We start from the raw sequence: 22754 nt of genomic DNA, 5'->3' as shown, positions 1-22754 counted from the left end.
TTAAGTTGAAATGCACTATGGGACACGGTGTATATTGTTGTTATGAGGGAAAAGGACTGATGTTTAAATGTTTAAAAAATAACTATTAAAATGTGTGATTTATACCAAATTTCGTATTTCCTTGCCTGTTTATTGTTTGTGATGCGTTTATCTCTCGATTTTTGAAGGCAAAATTAATCACTGTAAAATGTCGATTCTAAATCTCTAAGGTAACCCTTTGTAGCTTGGTTAGGAAGCATGACAACCACTCCATACACATTTGACACATGTATAATTTTATTTTCTGCCACGTACAGACTGTAGCTGCTTTGTCATGTTAGCAATTCTGTTTTTTTTCCTGTTTATTCATTTCATAACTAATACATGCCCTCGTAGATATGTATATATATGTATAATAGTATCACCATGGAAACAAGATGCGGATTCATCGAATCAAAGGTACGTTTGACAGATTTCTTTTGTTTAATTTCTTTCTCACTTTTTCTCACACAAAGTAAATTGACAAAGTGAGGAACCGTAATATTGTTACATCGATATAGTTCGTACTGCAAATGACACCAACAATGATTTCAGCCAGCCCAGGATTACAGTACATCCATGTCGGTTCTGTTTTGGTTTCTGTATTTGTTTCAGTCATGGTTTCCAGACCATTTCAGAATTTTAAGTGAAGCCTTGTGTACACCGGCAACTTATCGGTCAAAGAGTTGAAATTGCAATTCCCTTGTTTCATCTCAACTCGCATCTTCAAATCGCACTCACGCCAACACACGCATAAAACACTCACGGCTCCGCAAAGTCGAGGAAGAGCACGGATGGAAGTCAATAAATAAATATAGAAATCAAAGTCTGAATCAAAATGAAAATACACAAAGATGTAATCTCCAGAAAACTGATCAGTCTGTGGGGAGCCAAATTCATATTGATATTGCATGGTATTTTACAGTGGATCTTTTTCTGAGGGCAGTAAGTTTAGGCTTTTACATCCTCTGCCACCAAGGCACCAACCCTCAATCTCACCAGTCAAAATACATTATCAGGCAAGAAATGTGAAGTTAACATTAGAAAGTAAAATAAGAAAGTTAGTTTCGAAATGAAGGTTAGAAAACAAGGCATGGGGATTCAAACCAGGGACCTTGAGTGTCGCAACCTGCGTTTAACGTTCGTCCATCTATCCATCCGCCGACTTTACCTCCCTAACTTTTCTTACTTGACGCTCGCCTGTCACAAGCTCTTCCCCCAGGCCTTCCAACCAATCACATAGCTGCCCTCAGACAAGATTAAATAAGGAAAACTCCACTGAGTGAGAAATAATGCATTTGAAAGGGCTCTAGCAATATTCCGAGCATATCTATTGGGTTTATCTACTGATCAAAATTAAACAAAGCCTATTTTTTATTTTTTATGTTTTTTACATAAAGGATATTCCATCTCCACGGTACCATCACAGGTAAACAGGAAGCAGATCAGACCAAAAGTAATCTGTCAAAAACCAGATGTGCCAATCTTTTGAGATTATCCCCATTTATTTGATACCATTTGATACCAACAGAAGAAATCAAATCAACAGCGAATAAAACAAAACGACTACACCACACTGTCTCTGTGGTGTTTCTCTCTGTCCCCATCTTCACTTGTACAATCTTAACAGGCTTAATCAAAGCTACTGTAGACATTCATATGAGTAATGTACCAGTGGGGTAAAATGAACAGGGGGTGAGATGTCAAACATGATTGAAGCTTGGGGTGGGGGGGGGTACCTAGTGTTCTGACCCATAGGTGCGGTCATTGCAAATGGCCGGTCCCAATGTCAGTGAGGATTCTATGGACTAACACACACTCGCATGCGTTCACACACACAGAGGTGGCGGCAGTCTTGATGCACTGCTCAGAAGGAACACATCAGAAAGCCAGAAACAGAGAGGGATAGATATAGTGTGAAGGAAAAGATACACAATGACAGTACATGGGAGTGTGGTCAAAGGACCGGTCAAAAAAAGCCGTCAGTCACATCGCACACAACCATCTTGAGCTACCTTTGTAAAGCAGAACTGTAGTGCTGAGCGATTATTGCATTCTGAGGTCGTTTCGGTTCGATTATCGATTTACGTTTTGAAACATTAAATGCACTATGCATTATGTGGTTTGAATGCTGCAACAACACAGAATAAAACCATTTAAAAATGTCCCGTGACGGTAGTGACTGCCCATTACAGTTTATCACTTATTAGCCATCAGTTTCTCAGGTTACATTACTTTTAAAGGGGCATTAATCATTTTTGGACTTATAAATGACTGATATGTACCCAATGATTCTTGAAGAATAATAACTTATAAATGTCTCATGAGCTTAGTTCAACTGTCATACCTTATCAGAACCCAAAATGTAAGCTTGTTTTACTCCAACGTTTGTAAACAATGTAAATTTAAACAAGCACTATATAGCCTCAAAACATGGTGAAAAAATGTGTTTATCATGGATGGTCAGTTATTGAATCCATAATTCTATCTATGCATTTGAGAGAGGTTACATTTTTCCAGCCCCATCCCTCAGCTTCTTACCAAAACAGGGTTGGGGAGGACACTCTTTGTAATTGTTTCTACTGCTGATTGACACTTTAATACACTATTTCACTTGTTGCGTATATTACATTTGTTTTATTTGATGACTTTATTATTTCATTCCATGTCATCATCTCTCTCTCGCTCTCTGTCTGACAAAATCACTATTTTAGTAGTTCTTCAAAGTAAATAAGGCATACTTTTATGACTGCTGAATACCAACTACTGTATTAATCACTTACATCAGGTATTTTCAGGTAGAGATACCTTGTGAAGAAACTGCTCTCTGTGTATCCCCCCCGTTGATCGCGGAAGAACGGGCAAGTAGCCGTGCAATGGATTATGGTCATTGTAGTTAATTATCACGTTTTCGTTGCTAAACTAGAAAGAACGTTGGCCTGTTGGAAACTACAACTCCCTACTACATCGCACAGTTCAGGCATGTTCTGATTTATTGCAAGAGAAATTACAGCGCAATGTGCACACTGAGCTCAGACAAAACCCAAACTAAATGGAATTCAAATAATTGAACCGACAGTCAAATAGTTGTTTAAAATACAAAAAATAACCAACATTTTTGTTTAATCGCGCAGCACTACAGAACTGTAGTGCAGGGTTATATGAGGGTGATTTGCTTCAGTAAAATGTCGGTTCAGATCACGTATTTGTCCTTGATGAAAGAATATGGAATTTCCTCCATTTTTACAGTATCTTTCCAAAACTCTTTGTGACAAGTGACTCCTAGTGGGGCGTAAAAGATCAACCTTGTTATGACCCTTCACCTCAGAGCAGAAGAGCGATTTTGATTGGTGCACATACGTGTACAGCATGTACCGTGGGGGGGGGGGATGTAATAAATGCTTTTGAATTGCTGTTCGTTTCGTTTTCTCCCAGTCCGAGCATGTTTCTTCTCCTTTATTTACAAATGTTTACAATCGTTTCTTTAGGAAGATGCCTGTGCATGACGCGGATGTCAGAGGTGCCCCCTCTTTATTCGTTTTCCCTTTTTGTTTTCTTTTTGTTGCATTTTGTTTGCGTAGTTGTTTATTGTACCACAGCAGCCAAAAACTAACCAACCCCCCCCCCTAAAAAAGGACAACGACCAAATATTATTCTAAGTAACCCGGAGAGAAAGGGGATACTATCTTTGGTCACAAAATGAGCAAATAAAACAGGAAAAGTCAAAAGGAAAATGACCAAAAAAAAAGTGAAAGCACAAATAACAAAAACAAAAAGTGTTCCATTATTTGAAAAAGGGAAGAAAAAAAAACAAACAAAACAAAAACGCAATCCAGTGTCTTTAGCGGGAGATGTCTGTGTGGAAGGTAAAGATCAGGGGTGAGCTTACAAGACTTCATAGGCTTTTTGTGGATAGGGGGCTTATGTAGCATGGGGGGGGGGGGGGGGGGGGTAGGGCCAAAAGGGAAGAAGAACAACTCAGCCAGCAAATCAAATCAGCCCATCACTTCTTCTTTCTCTTCTCCTCCTCTTTCTCTCCTTCCTCCTCCTCCTTGGCACAATAGCGTTGGAGCAGCAGGTGCAGGTGTTCCCGAAGGGCATCGGGTTGCAGGGTCTCTGGGGTGTCGTCCAGCCGCTCCAGGAGCACATGCTTACCCTGGGCGTCTTTCACCACAGTCCTCTTCTGGGTACGAGACTTACGCATCTGGGTTCTGGAGATGGAATGGGAGAGGGAGGGAGTTTCGAGGTTATTAGGCTTGGTTAGACAATTCTTTTCAAACAACCTGTCAAAGTTTTGATAGCGCTTCATTGACAGGCTTGCAGTTTGTAGGTTGACCAAAACGCTGTTGACCGTCATTTTTTCAAATGAAAACACATCATGCATGTTAGACCACGCTCTAACATCAGGAACACATGAGTAATCTGAACGCATCACACAAGCCCCATGACTAAAGGCCCTATAATTAAAGGAGAAGTTAGCTTTTTTTTTTTTTTACAAACATATCTAAATGTTTGATGGAAATGGCATGTTATAGAAGGTTCCAGACACTTTTTTTTTGCAATTTTCCTTGTTTTTGAGAGACTTACCCTGACCAGTGATTTATTTCCTCATCTTCGTTGTGCAGTACGGGGGCCCTGAAAAAACGAACAAATTCTCCAAAAACACCCAAATACGTCCTTTTAGAAACTAAAACACTCCCAATTTAGGGAGGCAGGTCTTTACATGTTGTACACATTAAATTATGTCATTATGAACTTTATCCGCAACATTATATTCATATTTGTACGACTTGAGCTATTTCCCCTATCCAGCTGTTCATTTCTCCGTGTAGCCTGCTGCTAGAGGTAACTGCCAAAATAAAGGAAACACCAACATAAAGTATCTTAATAGGGCGTTGAGCCGCGACGAGCCACCAGAACAGCTTCAATGTGCCTTGGCATAGATTCTACAATCTATGCCATGTCTGGAACTTCCTGTGTGGAAGCACCTGCTTTCAATATACTTTGTATTCCTCGTTTTTACTCAAGTGTTACTCAAGTTTCTTTGTTTTGGCAGTTTAACTGTACAATGGACAGGGAGGTATCACTCGAGTCGCAACAAAATGGAATATAACATTAAAGCATTTTGGTGTTTTTAGGAGCATTTGTTCATGCTTTTTCAGAGGAGCCCCGTACTGTACAACAAGTATGAAGAAATTAATCCCTGGTTTGGGTAAATTTCACAAAAACAAATGAAACCGCACAATTAAGTGTCTGGACCCATCTATAACATGCCATTTACATCAAAAAAATAGAGATCTGGTTGTAAAAAAAACTAAATTCATCTAACTTACCTTTCAAATCACCATGTCTAAATGTAAGCATCTGCGGTGTGTTTAAGAGTTATGGTTAAGATATAGAGGGGAGGTATTCACTAACCTGCTTCCTGATATGTTTATGCTGTACAGCCAATGCCATGGCCTGTTTGGCATAACAACAATCATAGGTGTTGGTCATATAGCACAACCACAGCTGTATTCACACCATGCGTTCAGATAAACCACTCAGGAAACCAACAGGAATGTCCAAACAAAGATGGACGTGTCAATGAATGAACTCCCATTCTGTTCTCAAACCTTTTGACCACAGAACCGTCGTCCTGCACAACCTCTTTCTCTACTAAATGAGGAAGTTGGATTTTTCCAAAGCCTCCAGCATAACTCAACGCCTGGAAGTGACAGAACAAGGAAAAGGACATTTCAAACACCAAAACCCAGTGTCTCTGGTCCTAGGGTTGATCTTCAAACTGCCGCACAATAAGGTTTTTAACAAGACAGATCAAAAACAGACATGCTTCTAAAGAACATGTTACAGTCAAGAAGCATTCAGCTTTATATTCCAGGCACAGTATTGCTAATATCAACCTGCTCTGCTCGAGCCACTGAGGTAGAAAAGACACTCCTGGCATTGTCACAACTCTCCCTCCCTGACGACTGACCTTCTCAAAGTCCTCCTTGGCCGAGGGGAGGTCTGCGGCCAGCGTTGAGTCACCTGTCTGCTTCTCCATCCTCTCGCCCCTCACCACCGTCGTCTTGACCACCTTGCTGACCTTTCGGCCCTGCACCTGCTCCGACTCGAAGTCTGAGGCCGTGGTGGCCCCCAGGGCCAAGGGCTCCGAGAAGGTCAACTGGAGAGGTCAAACACAGGGTCCAAAGGTCACTGATACAGTAGATTTCAAAACTTGAGTATACAGTACACACTGTAAGGATATACAGTCATTATGGACACATTATATAGTGTGGTGTAGCTCGAACTATACACGGACAATGAATAGGCAAGGGATCTCAGCACATACACTCTTAGAAAAAAAATCAGCTGTCCCCATAGAAGAACCCTTCTTGGTTCCAGGTATAACCCTTCTTAGTTCCAGGTAGAACCTTTTTGTGTTCCATGTAAAACCAATGGTTCTACATGAAACCCAAAAGGGTTCTACCTGGAACTAAAAAAGGGTTCTTCAAAGGGTTCTCCTATGCAGACAGCCAAATAATGTTTAAAGGTTCAAGATAGCACCCAAGTGTAGGGCTCAGAAAGCAGGTTAAAGGTAAAATAAGGCTTTTAATGGAAAAATCTAAAAATACATTCAAGTCAAAAGGCTCTGTCAGAGCAATGAGACTTACTCTAAGCACCAAATGAGTCAAATGTACTTTATTCAAACATGAATGTCCATGGAGCTTTGGAGAGCTTGTTGCTTCTCTCCTTATGGCAAATCCCCAGTACAGTATTTCCCAGGTGCTGCCAATTTAACCAAAACAAATCACATTGTATTGGTCGTATACACATATATAGCAGATCTTATTGCGGTTATAGCGATATACTTGTGTGTGATGGGGTGTGTAGACATTGTGGACAGTATGTTGATAGAATATTTGAGTATATCTGTCGGATACGCAGGGTAGAATAGCATAGATACAGAAATTGCTGAATAGGATGGCATTCACCCATCTGCTAAATTGGCCAAGTGACCTACCACAGGGTGTTATGGGAGGTGTTGTGTTCTATCTGGCAGCCATGGTGCTGTCGTAGTCCTACATGTTTCTCCTTTGCATGGTGTTTTCTTCCACGTTTTTGTTTTTGGGTTATTCGTTGTCAAGCTTTAAAAATCGAAGCCAGGCTGCAACATTTTAGTAGCCTAGCTAGGACTGTGGCATGTGTCCGCACATTTCTCTCTGGACACACATGAAAGCAGCGCAATTGAAGTTGAGTTCGCCGATGCGAGCGCACCAGGCTGTAATTTCATAAAGTAGATGACTCAACTACTGACTCGTTTATTTCTCGCTTGTGTGTCCTATTCAGCCGTGTTTGACACATGCACAAGCCTATTAGCCACATTATGACTGACTTGTGATCATTGCCCTTGCTAGTATGATTGTATTGTGTATTGACATTCCCAGCCTTAGCTACAGTCATCCGTTTTTTTGGGGTCAAAATATTGAGTCATTGAAACTGAAACAGCGCATCCTGAATGAAGGAAGCAAACAAATGTACCAGGCCAGCTGTGATTTACAACCAGATAGCAATAGTTTTTAAGACTACCAAGAAATTTATTGGGGAATTATATGAATCATGCGTTGAACGGAATCCATCTATTTTTGCCAACAATGAATTATGTCATGGAATTTTGAAAACCTCTTATGAAGTTGGTTTTGAAGCATGAACTGGAGGTTGTATATTTTAAACTGATATTATGATTCAGTTTTTTTTTCTCCATATCTACAAAGTAGTTCAAACGATGTCAGTTCCACATTAAGGCCCAGACACCCTTGTGACATCATAATATCCACAGTATACGTAAACCCTGTAATACACAATCATTTTCAGAAATACTGGAATATTGACCCCAAACAAAGACAGCAGGCTGACACACATACAGACAAGACTGACCTCGGTCTGATCTCCCTCGCTCCGGACCACAGTCCTCTTCACTACCTTGGAGAAGCCGTCTCCTTCCTCCACACTGACCATCTCCTGGTGAGATCCCTCCACCGTCACCTCCTCTCTCTCCACGCCGTCTGGAGAGAAGTACTTACGGATCACCTTCCTCGTGATCTGTGGGAAAGAGAGCAGAAAGAGAGGAAAGTTACCACTGGTAGAGCACGGAGCTGCATGACTAGGTCATGTAATATAAAACACACGTACAGTATTTGCCTGAGGAGACTGGATTACTTTACAATTGACAAACACGGTTACATAGCAGTTACAGTATGTAGTTGAGATCTACTGTAAATCGGGGTGTGTTCAAGAGTTAAGTGTCTGTTATACAGTGAATGTAGATGCAAAATGTCCCTTTACCTTCTTGACTACCAGGTTTCCATGCTCATCCGTGTACTGTTCCTCTGTCACTGTTTGCGGAGGGATGTCTGGCAGATCATCCGCCTAGAGAGAGAAGAGATACACAGTCATACAACTGACCCTGAACAAATTACACAGCAAGTACACAGAATAACCGGCTTAAACATTGTAAAACCCACTCAAAAAAGAAAATAAACCGTTTTCAATCATTATCTAAGACCATAAAGGTTTAATCAACAAAACGATATGGCATATGAGGGTGCAGAATGAAATAGAAATCCAAATTTGAAAAATGACCCAACCGTTCGAGGTGAAGTGCAGCACAGCAACACAACTACCCACAAGCTAAAACTCGACTCCCATCTAACCCCAACGCCACATCACACCACACTAGGGCAGGGCCCACTTCCCCACATGCTCCTTCAATGCTGTATACCTGGATGATAACTCTGCGTCGGACCACCCTGGTGGTCAACACCTCCTCCTCGGAGCTATCCGATGACAGCAACCCTAGCTCCTCATTTATCTCCTGAGAGACAGCACACAGCCATTGTGGCCACCGTAGATCAGTATCACATGGTTACACATTTTGTTTAGTTACTTCAGGCACTGTTACTGCAGGCACAGAACAACAGGCAAGTGGTTCCTTCTTTTCTCTTTCTTGGCTCTTTACTTTGCTCTCATAGGGATGCTGAAAAGGCATTCAAATGGTAGGCTATTGTAGACCTGATAGAAATTCAAAGAAGAAAATATCCAGTATGACAGAGGTTCTATAAAATGGTGGAGATGGAAGATGAAGAGAAGGCACAGTTGCACAACAATTTCCAACAAAACCAGCCATGCAAGATATGGCCACGATAATCCAAAGAAATGGTGGCCAAAGCTGCAGACAAGTACGTCTGTATGGAATGTTGATGTGGAATATGAAGTACTGACAGTGACAGTGAAGGTAATTATTTCACAAAAATGTTACAGAATATATTCGTGTGTACTCTTCATTGCACCAGATAACCTAGTTGAAAATATAAGAAGAATTTGCAAACACGGCAAAAAAAAGCATTCTCATAATTAAGCATTATCATTATTGATCAGGCTTTTGTCACATGATTATTCCATTGTGTTGGTCAGTAACCCCACTTTGAAGTGGTTTTGACCTGGTGTGTTTTGTTTGGTAAGTATGCACACATGCAGACACACCACTCATAAGCTTCTTGTATTAGTCTCTGTGTTTGAGTCAGTTGATGTCCTCTCTGGACTGTGGTAACACTGCAATCAGCCTGCGAAGCTGGGACACAAGCCAGGGCAGGGTGCAGTCATCATGCTTGACCTCTTACCCGTTCCAGAGAGTATTCATCATCATCGTACCCTGCCTGCGACCTGGAGGGTAGCTCCTCACACGTGGGTACAGTTTCACTTTCACTTTCTGGTCCGTCATAAATGCCATAGTCCCCAAGACTTTCACTACCCAAAGAGAAGCGATTTTGGTCATCCACCCGTAGGAACTGTGCACTGCATACAGGGCTTCCTTTGAGGAAGCCCGTTTCCAGAGTGCTGCAGAAGGGAGTTGGGGATGGAGGCTCCTCGATGTGGTAGAGGACCTCAGGTTCCTCTGGCTCCAGATCCTCTGCCTCTGAGAAGTCTGAGAAATCATCTTTGCAGTCAAAGAACTCCAGGTCTGAATTTTCTTGGGCGGGATCTGATTGGACAACTGGCCCAAATGAAGAGAGTGTTTTCTCAAATTCGCCGATCTCTCGCTTAAAGTCTGGCGAGAATTCAAAGGCTTCTGCAGATCCAGGTGTAGCAGACTTTGAAGCGAACTCAGGACCCATCAGGGTGGTGGTTGTGACCTGACAATTATCTGACTGAGGGTCGCTGAAGACTGGAGAAACTGGACTCATATCAGTGGGGGACAACTGGCTACACTCGGAGACTCTCAGAGAGTGGCGTCCGGACAATAGGGCCTCGTAATCTGGTGGCACCAGGAATTGGCTTGACATCGGCGAAAATAACTCACCCGAATGAGTCTCCTCGAATTCCTCTTGTGTAAATTCACTCCAGTCTGGGAATTCCTGAGTGGCAGAGTCAAGTACCTTTAGTTTAGGTGTCACTGCTCTATGGGTAGTGAAAGGGTATTGTTCACTGATCTGCAATGGGGTTGATATCAGAGGTTTGTAGCCTGTGGCTGTCTTTGTCTGCTTAGTTGATACCAGACCTGATATGCTTGTTTCTTGACTCAAGTCTAATACTGCTTTTTGCTCATGTAAAGTACTTTCCGTTACCAAGGTAGACTCTAATTTGCTTTGCATTTTCCCATAACTGGTCTTCAACTGTATTTCCTTGGCTGTTTGAGACGGAGCCTGGAAGTAAATGTTGATATCACTTGAACAAGTATTCTTCACATGTGTTGTTACAGCAAGTCAGTTGGCATGCTCCAATAACATCCCATCAATAAACTGCAACACACTAACATGAGAGAACTTGGTTGACTAAGGTCTCGTTAGTAATTCTCTCCCACAACACCATGTCACATTTAAATCACTGCAAGAACATTGGAGAGCAAACCAAGCAATTATAAAGGTCAACATCACAGTGCCCAACAATGTCACAGTAATAGCAATATGTTTGCACACAAACTGTTACTAAGAGCTCAAATGAGTCAGAATCGGTTAGTTACATCACCCACCATCTAAGTGCATTGTGATCGTACACACATTCCTTAGATACACTCCATTTGGCACAAACCCATTGGTGAATCCAGACATCCCATTTCGACCATACAGTGTTATTGTCATCCTCCATTAGAATTGGGAGTTATTCCATCAATCCATAGCACGTGCAAAGTCAGCTTTATCATGCTCTCTCTCTTACCCTCTGTGGGGCATCCTGGGTCTTTATTGAATCAGCACTGAGGCGCAGGACCTCTACTTCTTCCTCACTTCTGTCCTTGACCTTCACTGGTTGTTGCTTAACCTGGACATCTTTCTGGACCTTTTTGACATTTTCCAAACCCATAGTGGCTTGGGGAGTTGGGATGGTTTCAGCATGCTCTGAACCATGCTTTGTCCGTGCCTGTTCCGTAGATGTGATAACCATTTCTGCTACTAGCCCACTGACCCTTGGTAACTCGTGATCTGTCGTGCTCATTTTTCCCTGCTCTTTTTCAAATTTAGTAGCTGGGACTGACAACAGAGTAACACCCACGGTGTTTTCTTCTGGCGACATTGGGACACGCTCAGACGTTAATACAGATGTCACATGACTCAACGCACCTGCCTTAAATGTCATTGTTTCTGTGCCTGTAATAACTAAACTCAACTCTTCATCTGATGCACCTGATTCGGGAGACGACTGCCTTCGGTGGACATCGGCCCAAGAATCGACAGGTAAAGCTACGAATACAGTGTCTGATGACACAGACTCAGGCGAAGACGTTCTCTCACTAAGGGCCCGGGGTTCCATGAAGTACTGAGATAATATCCTCATAAACTCAGGCACTGGTGAGTCAGGCGATAGCCGTCTATTCCTGCCGACTGACTCTAGAGAATCAGGCGAGGATGGCCGACTATATAATGCTGATGATGATATGACCATGAGCTCATACTCAGAGCCAGAGGTCATGGATTCAGGTGATGATGACCTGTGTTCTATGTTGGCATACTCCATATTATATGAATCAATACCTGACACCCCTGATCTTGTATACTGAGGGATTGGTGAGTCTGGAGAAAGCGATCTATTGTCATTAATCTCATGCATTGATTCAGGTGAAGATGATCTAACCTTATCCATTGACATCGTTGATTCTAGAGACATGGTTCTGTATTCAACAGACTCAGTGGATAGCGGTCTATCCTTCTCAACTTGTTTCTCGAATAACACAGATTCAGGTGATGACGTTCTAACATCTGCCTTTAACACCAGTGTTGCAGGTGATATGGGTCGGCAGTCAGGTAATGACTCGGGTGATAGAGGCTTATCCTCAGTCTCCGATACAGACACTATGACCCATTCATCTCCAGAGTCTGATTTGGAGTGAGGGGAAGCTGATCTGTGACCTGTTTCAAATGTACACTCCGATACTACTTCTGCTGCTAGTGATTCAGGTAAAACTATATCAGATACGCTTGGAACACTCTCAGTAGGAGCTACATCCTGATCAATCTTGACTGTCTCAGTTGTAGTTTCTGAAGGTTCCACTTGCCAATCTGGTAGAGCTTCTGTGCTGATCTCAGTGCTACCTCGAGCAACTTCTCTCTCCTCTGGATAGGTCTGTATGCACTCTATACTCTCAGTCAAAGCTACATCTTGATCGATCTTGGCTGTATCAGTGGTAGCTGCTGGTTCCACTTGTGGACCAGGTACAGCTTCTGGACTGACGTCTGTGCTACCTTGAGCAACGTCTTCCTCACCAGGAGAAGTCTCTACATATGCTTCGCTACTCCCAGTATACTCCAAGAAGCCTGTTTTACTCAAGAAGGTTTCTCCCACATATTGGGTGTCGTGAATTTGAGAGATAAGCTTGCAAAGCTCTGTATCATACATACGATTGTATTCTTCCACCATCATGGCTGTTCCAGATACAGGTGAATCTGATGAAGCAGCCTTAGGTTTCTGTTCTGTTGCTTCTATTGACAATATTTCTGATGGGGAAACATGCTCAGGAATGAGACTTTTGGTTGGCAACACTGTTTCCTCAATGTCAGAAAATACCAAGTCAAATTCCATGTCTGATGTTATTGATAATGGAGATGAAGACCTATATCCTGTTTCTACTGTGCTAGACCCAAGTGCGATCTGTGTAAATAGTGGAACTGCTGACTGAGGTGAAAAAGACCTATGTCCATTCACTGATGCTACTGATTCAGGTGAGTCTGGCCTCAATTCAACAGAGGAGGACTCTGAAATGAGTGGAGCATATTCTACATCTGAAGCCACTGATTCAGGGGATGAGGACCTATATCCAATCATGGACTCTCGTAATATCTGTCTAAACTCAGGTATGGGTGAATCAGGTGACAGTGTCCTGTATTCATCTACAGATGCTATTGAATCAGGTGATGGGGGTCTATCCTCAGAAAGCATTGAGGCATGTAAGAATAACTCAGTTTCAGATTCCATATCTGAGCATATTGATTCAGGCGATGCTGATCTATTCCCTGTCACTAGTGTAGTAGTTTCGTGTTGTGTGTACTGGGGAACTGGGGAGTCTGGTGACAGAGCTCTGAACTCATCTACTGATGTTGTTGAATCAGGAGTGTCTTGTCTTTCTTCAATCTCAGATATCAGAGGAGCATATTCTGTTTCAGACTCTGTTTCATATCCTGACAATGATTCAGGGGATGAGGACCTATATCCAATCATTGAAAAGATAGACTCTCGTAATGCCTGTCTAAACTCAGGTATGGGTGAATCAGGTGACAGTGTCCTGTACTCATCTACAGATGCTATTGAATCAGGTGATGAGGGTCTATCCTTAAAATGCATTGAGTCATACAAGAATAACTCAATTTCAAATTCTTCATCTGACAATACTGATGCAGGTGATGATGATCTGCTTCCTGTCATAAATATGGTTGGTTCTGGGAAATATTGTAGGTATTGTGGTAGAGGAGAGTCTGGAGACAGACACCTGAACTCATCCACTGATGCTGTAGATTCAGGAGAAGATGATCTGACGTTTGTCAGTAGCATGACTGATTCAGGTGACATGGGGCAATACTCTGATAAAGACTCAGGTGATAGGGGTCTTTCCTCTGTATCTGACACGATTGACTCCGGTGAGTCTGGTCTTGATTCAATAAAGAATACCTCAGAAATGAAAGGTTCATGTTCAATATCTGAAGTCACTGAATCAGGTGATGAAGATCTATATCCAATAGAATATGTAACAGATTCAGGTAAGTCTTGTCTAAACTCAGGTATGGGTGAATCAGGTGACAGCGCCCTGTATTCATCTACAGATGCTATTGAATCTGGTGAGCCTGGTCTCTGCCAAAAGGAAAAAGCCTCAGATAGCATATGTCCAATTTCTTCTGAACTCACTGAATCTGGTGACGATGGTCTGCTTCCGGCCATAAACATTACTGGTTCTGGGAAATATTGTGGAATTGGTGAGTCTGGAGATAAAGATCTATGCTCATCCATTGACATCACTGACTCAGGAGAATCTGACCTCAACCCACTCTCGTTTGATAACGTTTGACTTAGAAGTTCTGATTTCTGTACATACTCTATTGTACTCCCACAATACTCAAACATACCTGTTTTACTAGCAAAGGTTTCTCCTACATATTGGGGGTCATGTATTGGAGAGATCAGCTTCCAACGATCTGCATCATACACAAATTTGTAAATTGGCACTCGCATGACTGATTCTGATGGTGAATTTGCATATTCAATATCTGAAGTCACGGACTCAGGTGACGATGATCTACATTCAACAACATATTCAAGTAAATTCTGTCTAAACTCCGGTATGGGTGAGTCAGGTGACAGTGCCCTGTAGTCATCTACAGATGCTACTGAATCAGGTCTGTCCTCAAAAAGCATTGAGGTAAATGAGAATAACTCAGTTTCATATTCCAAATCTGACAATACTGATACAGGTGACGATGATCTGCTTCTTGCCATAAACAGAGTTGGTTCTGGGTAATGTTGTAGGTATTGTGGTAGAGGAGAGTCTGGAGACAGACATCTGTACTCATCCACTGATGCTGTAGATTCAGGAGAAGATGATCTGATGTTTTTCAGTAGCATGACTGATTCAGGTGACATGGGGCAATACTCTGATAAAGACTCAGGTGATAGGGGTCTTTCCTCTGTATCTGACACGATTGACTCAGGTGAGTCTGGTCTCTGCCAAAAGGCAAAAGCCTCAGATGAAGGCCTATCTTTATCTGAGAAGATTGTTAAAAAAATATCAGAAAGCTCACATTCGTTGTCTGACCATACTGATGTTAGTGATCGGGGTCTATCTTCATAGAATAACGACATTAAGGGCAGAGTCCCACATTCCATATCTGAGCACATTGACTCAGGTGAAGTTGATCTGTATCCAATAATATATGGAATAGATTCAGGTAATGACGGCCAAAAATCAGGTATGGGTGAGTCTGGTGAAAGCGCCATGTATTCATCAACTGATGCTACTGATTCAGGTGATGAGGGTCTACCTCTCTCTGAAAAGAGTGTCAAGAAGATGTCAGAAAGATCATATTCATCATCTGACAATAATGATGCAGGTGACGATGATCTGCTTCCTGCCATAAACAGAGCTGGTTCTGGGAAATAATCCAAGTATTGTGGTAGAGGAGAGTCTGGAGACAGACACCTGAACTCATCCACTGATGCTGTAGATTCAGGAGAAGATGATCTGACGTTTGTCAGTAGCATGACTGATTCAGGCGACATGGGGCAATACTCTGATAAAGACTCAGGTGATAGGGGTCTTTCCTCTGTATCTGACACGATTGACTCCGGTGAGTCTGGTCTTGATTCAATAAAGAATACCTCAGAAATGAAAAGGTCATATTCAATATCTGAAGTCACTGATTCAGGTGATGAGGATCTATATCCAATAGAATATGTAACAGATTCAGGTAAGTCTGGTCTAAACTCAGGTATGGGTGAATCAGGTGACAGTGCCCTGTATTCATCTACAGATGCTATTGACTCCGGTGAGTCTGGTCTCTGCCAAAAGGCAAAAGCCTCAGATGAAGGCCTATCTTTATCTGAGAAGATTGTTGAAAAAATATCAGAAAGCTCACATTCCTGGTCTGACCATACTGATGTTAGTGATCGGGGTCTATCTTCATAGAATAACGACATTAAGGGCAGAGTCCCACATTCCATATCTGAGCACATTGACTCAGGTGAAGTTGATCTGTATCCAATAAAATATGGAATAGATTCAGGTAATGACGGCCAAAAATCAGGTATGGGTGAGTCTGGTGAAAGCGCCATGTATTCATCAACTGATGCTACTGATTCAGGTGATGAGGGTCTACCTCTCTCTGAAAAGAGTGTCAAGAAGATGTCAGAAAGATCATATTCATCATCTGACAATAATGATGCAGGTGACGATGATCTGCTTCCTGCCATAAACAGAGCTGGTTCTGGGAAATAATCCAAGTATTGTGGTAGAGGAGAGTCTGGAGACAGACACCTATACTCATCCACTGATGCTGTAGATTCAGGTGAGTCTGGTCTCTGCCAAAATGCAAAAGCCTCCGAAGTTTTGTCGTCAACTTCCGAAGTCCCTGAAATCACTGATTCAGGTGATGATGATCTATGTCCATATACAGAAGATGTAACACATTCAGGTATTGCATGTCTAAACTCAGGTATGGGTGAATCAGGTGACAGTGCCCTGTATTCATCTATAGATGCTATTGAATCAGGTGATGAGGGTCTATTCTCAAAAAGCATTGAGGTATGTAAGAATAAGTCCGTTTCAGATTCCATATCTGAGCATATTGATTCAGGCGATGCTGATCTATTCCCTGTCACTATTAGTGTAGTAGTTTCGTGTTGTGTGTACTGGGGTACTGGGGAGTCTGGTGACAGAGCTCTGAACTCATCTACTGATGTTGTTGAATCAGGAGTGTCTTGTCTTTCTTCAATCTCAGAAATCAGAGGAGCGAATTCTGTTTCAGACTCTGTTTCATATCCTGACAATGATTCAGGGGATGAGGACCTATATCCAATCATTGAAACGATAGACTCTCGTAACGCCTGTCTAAACTCAGGTATGGGTGAATCAGGTGACAGTGTCCTGCATTCATCTATAGATACTATTGAATCAGGTGATGAGGGTCTGTCGTCGAAAAGCATTGAGGCATACAAGAATAACTCATTTTCAAATTCTTCATCTGACAATACTGATGCAGGTGATGATGATCTGCTTCCTGTCATAAATATGGTTGGTTCTGGGAAATATTGTAGGTATTGTGGTAGAGGAGAGTCTGGAGACAGACACCTGAACTCATCCACTGATGCTGTAGATTCAGGAGAAGATGATCTGACGTTTGTCAGTAGCATGACTGATTCAGGCGACATGGGGCAATACTCTGATAAAGACTCAGGTGATAGGCGTCTTTCCTCTGTATCTGACACGATTGACTCCGGTGAGTCTGGTCTTGATTCAATAAAGAATACCTCAGAAATGAAAGGTTCATATTCAATATCTGAAGTCACTGAATCAGGTGATGAAGATCTATATCCAATAGAATATGTAACAGATTCAGGTAAGTCTTGTCTAAACTCAGGTATGGGTGAATCAGGTGACAGCGCCCTGTATTCATCTACAGATGCTATTGAATCTGGTGAGCCTGGTCTCTGCCAAAAGGAAAAAGCCTCAGATAGCATATGTCCAATTTCTTCAGAACTCACTGAATCTGGTGACGATGGTCTGCTTCCGGCCATAAACATTACTGGTTCTGGGAAATATTGTAAATATTGTGGAAGTGGTGAGTCTGGAGATAAAGATCTATGCTCATCCATTGACTTCACTGACTCAGGAGAATCTGACCTCAACCCACTCTCGCTTGATAACGTTTGAGTTAGAAGTTCTGATTTCTGTACATACTCTATTGTACTCCCACAATACTCAAACATACCTGTTTTACTAGCAAAGGTTTCCCCTGCATATTGGGGGTCATGTATTGGAGAGATCAGCTTCCAACGATCTGCATCATACACAAATGTGTAAATTGGCACTCGCATGACTGATTCTGATGGTGAAATTGCATATTCAATATCTGAAGTCACGGACTCAGGTGACGATGATCTACATTCAACAAAATATTCAAGTAAATTCTGTCTAAACTCCGGTATGGGTGAGTCAGGTGACAGTGCCCTGTAGTCATCTACAGATGCTACTGAATCAGGTCTGTCTTCAAAAAGCATTGAGGTAAATGAGAATAACTCAGTTTCATATTCCAAATCGGACAATACTGATACAGGTGACGATGATCTGCTTCTTGCCATAAACAGAGTTGGTTCTGGGTAATGTTGTAGGTATTGTGGTAGAGGAGAGTCTGGAGACAGACACCTGAACTCATTCACTGATGCTGTAGATTCAGGAGAAGATGATCTGACGTTTGTCAGTAGCATGACTGATTCAGGCGACATGGGGCAATACTCTGATAAAGACTCAGGTGATAGGGGTCTTTCCTCTGTATCTGACACGATTGACTCAGGTGAGTCTGGTCTTGATTCAATAAAGAATACCTCAGAAATGAAAAGGTCATATTCAATATCTGAAGTCACTGATTCAGGTGATGAGGATCTATATCCAATCGAATATGTAACAGATTCAGGTAAGTCTGGTCTAAACTCAGGTATGGGTGAATCAGGTGACAGCGCCCTGTATTCATCTACAGATGCTATTGACTCCGGTGAGTCTGGTCTCTGCCAAAAGGCAAAAGCCTCAGATGAAGGCCTATCTTTATCTGAGAAGATTGTTGAAAAAATATCAGAAAGCTCACATTCCTGGTCTGACCATACTGATGTTAGTGATCTGGGTTTATCTTCATGGAATAACGACATTAAGGGCAGAGTCCCACATTCCATATCTGAGCACATTGACTCAGGTGAAGTTGATCTGTATCCAATAAAATATGGAATAGATTCAGGTAATGACGGCCAAAAATCAGGTATGGGTGAGTCTGGTGAAAGCGCCATGTATTCATCAACTGATGCTACTGATTCAGGTGATGAGGGTCTACCTCTCTCTGAAAAGAGTGTCAAGAAGATGTCAGAAAGATCATATTCATCATCTGACAATAATGATGCAGGTGACGATGATCTGCTTCCTGCCATAAACAGAGCTGGTTCTGGGAAATAATCCAAGTATTGTGGTAGAGGAGAGTCTGGAGACAGACACCTATACTCATCCACTGATGCTGTAGATTCAGGTGAGTCTGGTCTCTGCCAAAATGCAAAAGCCTCCGAAGTTTTGTCGTCAACTTCCGAAGTCCCTGAAATCACTGATTCAGGTGATGATGATCTATGTCCATATACAGAAGATGTAACACATTCAGGTATTGCATGTCTGAATTCAGGTATGGGTGAATCAGGTGACAGTGCCCTGTATTCATCTATAGATGCTATTGAATCAGGTGATGGGGGTCTATCCTCAGAAAGCATTGAGGCATGTAAGAATAAGTCCGTTTCAGATTCCATATCTGAGCATATTGATTCAGGCGATGCTGATCTATTCCCTGTCACTATTAGTGTAGTAGTTTCGTGTTGTGTGTACTGGGGTACTGGGGAGTCTGGTGACAGAGCTCTGAACTCATCTACTGATGTTGTTGAATCAGGAGTGTCTTGTCTTTCTTCAATCTCAGAAATCAGAGGAGTGAATTCTGTTTCAGACTCTGTTTCATATCCTGACAATGATTCAGGGGATGAGGACCTATATCCAATCATTGAAACGATAGACTCTCGTAACGCCTGTCTAAACTCAGGTATGGGTGAATCAGGTGACAGTGTCCTGTATTCATCTATAGATACTATTGAATCAGGTGATGAGGGTCTGTCGTCGAAAAGCATTGAGGCATACAAGAATAACTCATTTTCAAATTCTTCATCTGACAATACTGATGCAGGTGATGATGATCTGCTTCCTGTCATAAATATGGTTGGTTCTGGGAAATATTGTAGGTATTGTGGTAGAGGAGAGTCTGGAGACAGACACCTGAACTCATCCACTGATGCTGTAGATTCAGGAGAAGATGATCTGACGTTTGTCAGTAGCATGACTGATTCAGGCGACATGGGGCAATACTCTGATAAAGACTCAGGTGATAGGGGTCTTTCCTCTGTATCTGACACGATTGACTCAGGTGAGTCTGGTCTTGATTCAATATAAAATACCTCAGAAATGAAAAGGTCATATTCAATATCTGAAGTCACTGATTCAGGTGATGAGGAACTATATCCAATAGAATATGTAACAGATTCAGGTAAGTCTTGTCTAAACTCAGGTATGGGTGAATCAGGTGACAGCGCCCTGTATTCATCTACAGATGCTATTGAATCTGGTGAGCCTGGTCTCTGCCAAAAGGAAAAAGCCTCAGATAGCATATGTCCAATTTCTTCTGAACTCACTGAATCTGGTGACGATGGTCTGCTTCCGGCCATAAACATTACTGGTTCTGGGAAATATTGTAAATATTGTGGAATTGGTGAGTCTGGAGATAAAGATCTATGCTCATCCATTGACTTCACTGACTCAGGAGAATCTGACCTCAACCCACTCTCGTTTGATAACGTTTGAGTTAGAAGTTCTGATTTCTGTACATACTCTATTGTACTCCCACAATACTCAAACATACCTGTTTTACTAGCAAAGGTTTCCCCTGCATATTGGGGGTCATGTATTGGAGAGATCAGCTTCCAACGATCTGCATCATACACAAATTTGTAAATTGGCACTCGCATGACTGATTCTGATGGTGAATTTGCATATTCAATATCTGAAGTCACGGACTCAGGTGACGATGATCTACATTCAACAAAATATTCAAGTAAATTCTGTCTAAACTCCGGTATGGGTGAGTCAGGTGACAGTGCCCTGTAGTCATCTACAGATGCTACTGAAGCAGGTCTGTCCTCAAAAAGCATTGAGGTAAATGAGAATAACTCAGTTTCATATTCCAAATCTGACAATACTGATACAGGTGACGATGATCTGCTTCTTGCCATAAACAGAGTTGGTTCTGGGTAATGTTGTAGGTATTGTGGTAGAGGAGAGTCTGGAGACAGACATCTGTACTCATCCACTGATGCTGTAGATTCAGGAGAAGATGATCTGATGTTTGTCAGTAGCATGACTGATTCAGGTGACATGGGGCAATACTCTGATAAAGACTCAGGTGATAGGGGTCTTTCCTCTGTATCTGACACGATTGACTCCGGTGAGTCTGGTCTCTGCCAAAAGGCAAAAGCCTCAGATGAAGGCCTATCTTTATCTGAGAAGATTGTTGAAAAAATATCAGAAAGCTCACATTCGTTGTCTGACCATACTGATGTTAGTGATCGGGGTTTATCTTCATGGAATAACGGCATTAAGGGCAGAGTCCCACATTCCATATCTGAGCACATTGACTCAGGTGAAGTTGATCTGTATCCAATAAAATATGGAATAGATTCAGGTAATGACGGCCAAAAATCAGGTATGGGTGAGTCTGGTGAAAGCGCCATGTATTCATCAACTGATGCTACTGATTCAGGTGATGAGGGTCTACCTCTCTCTGAAAAGAGTGTCAAGAAGATGTCAGAAAGATCACAATCATCATCTGACAATAATGATGCAGGTGACGATGATCTGCTTCCTGCCATAAACCGAGCTGGTTCTGGGAAATAATCCAAGTATTGTGGTAGAGGAGAGTCTGGAGACAGACACCTATACTCATCCACTGATGCTGTAGATTCAGGTGAGTCTGGTCTCTGCCAAAATGCAAAAGCCTCAGATGTTATGTCGTCAACTTCTGAAGTCCCTGAAATCCCTGATTCAGGTGATGATGATCTATATCCATATACAGATGATGTAACACATTCAGGTATTGCATGTCTGAACTCAAGTATGGGTGAGTCAGGTGACAGCGCCCTGTATTCATCTATAGATGCTATTGAATCAGGTGATGAGGGTCTATTCTCAAAAAGCAATGAGGCAAATAAAAATAACTCAGTTTCATATTCCATATTTGAGCATATTGATTCAGGTGACACTGACCTGTATCCTGACATAAACAGAGTTGGTTCTGGGAAATATTGTAGGTATTGTGGTAGAGGAGAGTCTGGAGACAGACACCTGTACTCATCCACTGATGCTGTAGATTCAGGAGAAGATGATCTGACAATTGTCAGTAGCATGACTGATTCAGGTGACATGGGGCAATACTCTGATAAAGACTCAGGTGATAGGGGTCTTTCCTCTGTATCTGATACTATTGACTCAGGTGAGTCTGGTCTCTGACAAAAGTCAATTGCCTCCGATAGTATATATTCCATTTCTGAATTCCCCGAAGTCACTGATTCAGGTGATGATGACCTAGACCTTGTGGACGAGAAAGCAGATTCAGGTAATTCCTGTCTAAACTCAGGTATGGGAGAGTCAGGGGATAGTGGTCTATGCTCATTGACTGATCCTATAGATTCAGGAGAGGAAGTTCTAGCGTCAATACCCAGAACTATTGAATATTTTGAGTCAACTACTTGAACTTCAGCATCAGATACTGATTCAGGTGACAATGATCTATGATATGATTGAGCAGTTTCGAGAAAGAATAGTGAATATTGGGGAATGGGGGAATCCGGAGATAAAGATTTACATGCTTTCAATGACTTCGCTGACTCTGCCTTATCTGATCTCAAAACAGCCATTATCTTAACTGACTCAGGTG

The 22754-nt window shown here is 42.0% G+C and overlaps 1 protein-coding gene across 4 annotated transcripts in view; it reads right to left on the bottom strand.

Annotated features, from left to right (window-relative positions):
• Nucleotides 1–254: 254 nt before the first annotated feature.
• The window catches only part of LOC124007949 (ankyrin-2-like), a 280314-nt gene continuing 257814 nt past the window's right edge, over nt 255–22754 (bottom strand). For all 4 annotated transcript variants that reach the window (XM_046318844.1, XM_046318845.1, XM_046318846.1 and 1 more), the window contains exons 47-51: nt 8347–8430; nt 7939–8103; nt 5996–6184; nt 5634–5725; nt 255–4229 (exon numbers count right to left, since the gene is read on the bottom strand). In XM_046318844.1, the coding sequence (XP_046174800.1) occupies nt 4022–4229; nt 5634–5725; nt 5996–6184; nt 7939–8103; nt 8347–8430 (738 nt within the window). In that variant the 3' untranslated portion in view covers nt 255–4021. The remainder of the gene's footprint in view (nt 4230–5633; nt 5726–5995; nt 6185–7938; nt 8104–8346; nt 8431–22754) is intronic.

Source organism: Oncorhynchus gorbuscha, linkage group LG21, assembly GCF_021184085.1.
Source record: "Oncorhynchus gorbuscha isolate QuinsamMale2020 ecotype Even-year linkage group LG21, OgorEven_v1.0, whole genome shotgun sequence".
In the NCBI taxonomy this organism is placed as follows: Eukaryota; Metazoa; Chordata; class Actinopteri; order Salmoniformes; family Salmonidae; genus Oncorhynchus; species Oncorhynchus gorbuscha.
Note: the sequence above shows the minus strand (reverse complement) of the source record. Positions and strands in the feature narration are given on the sequence as shown.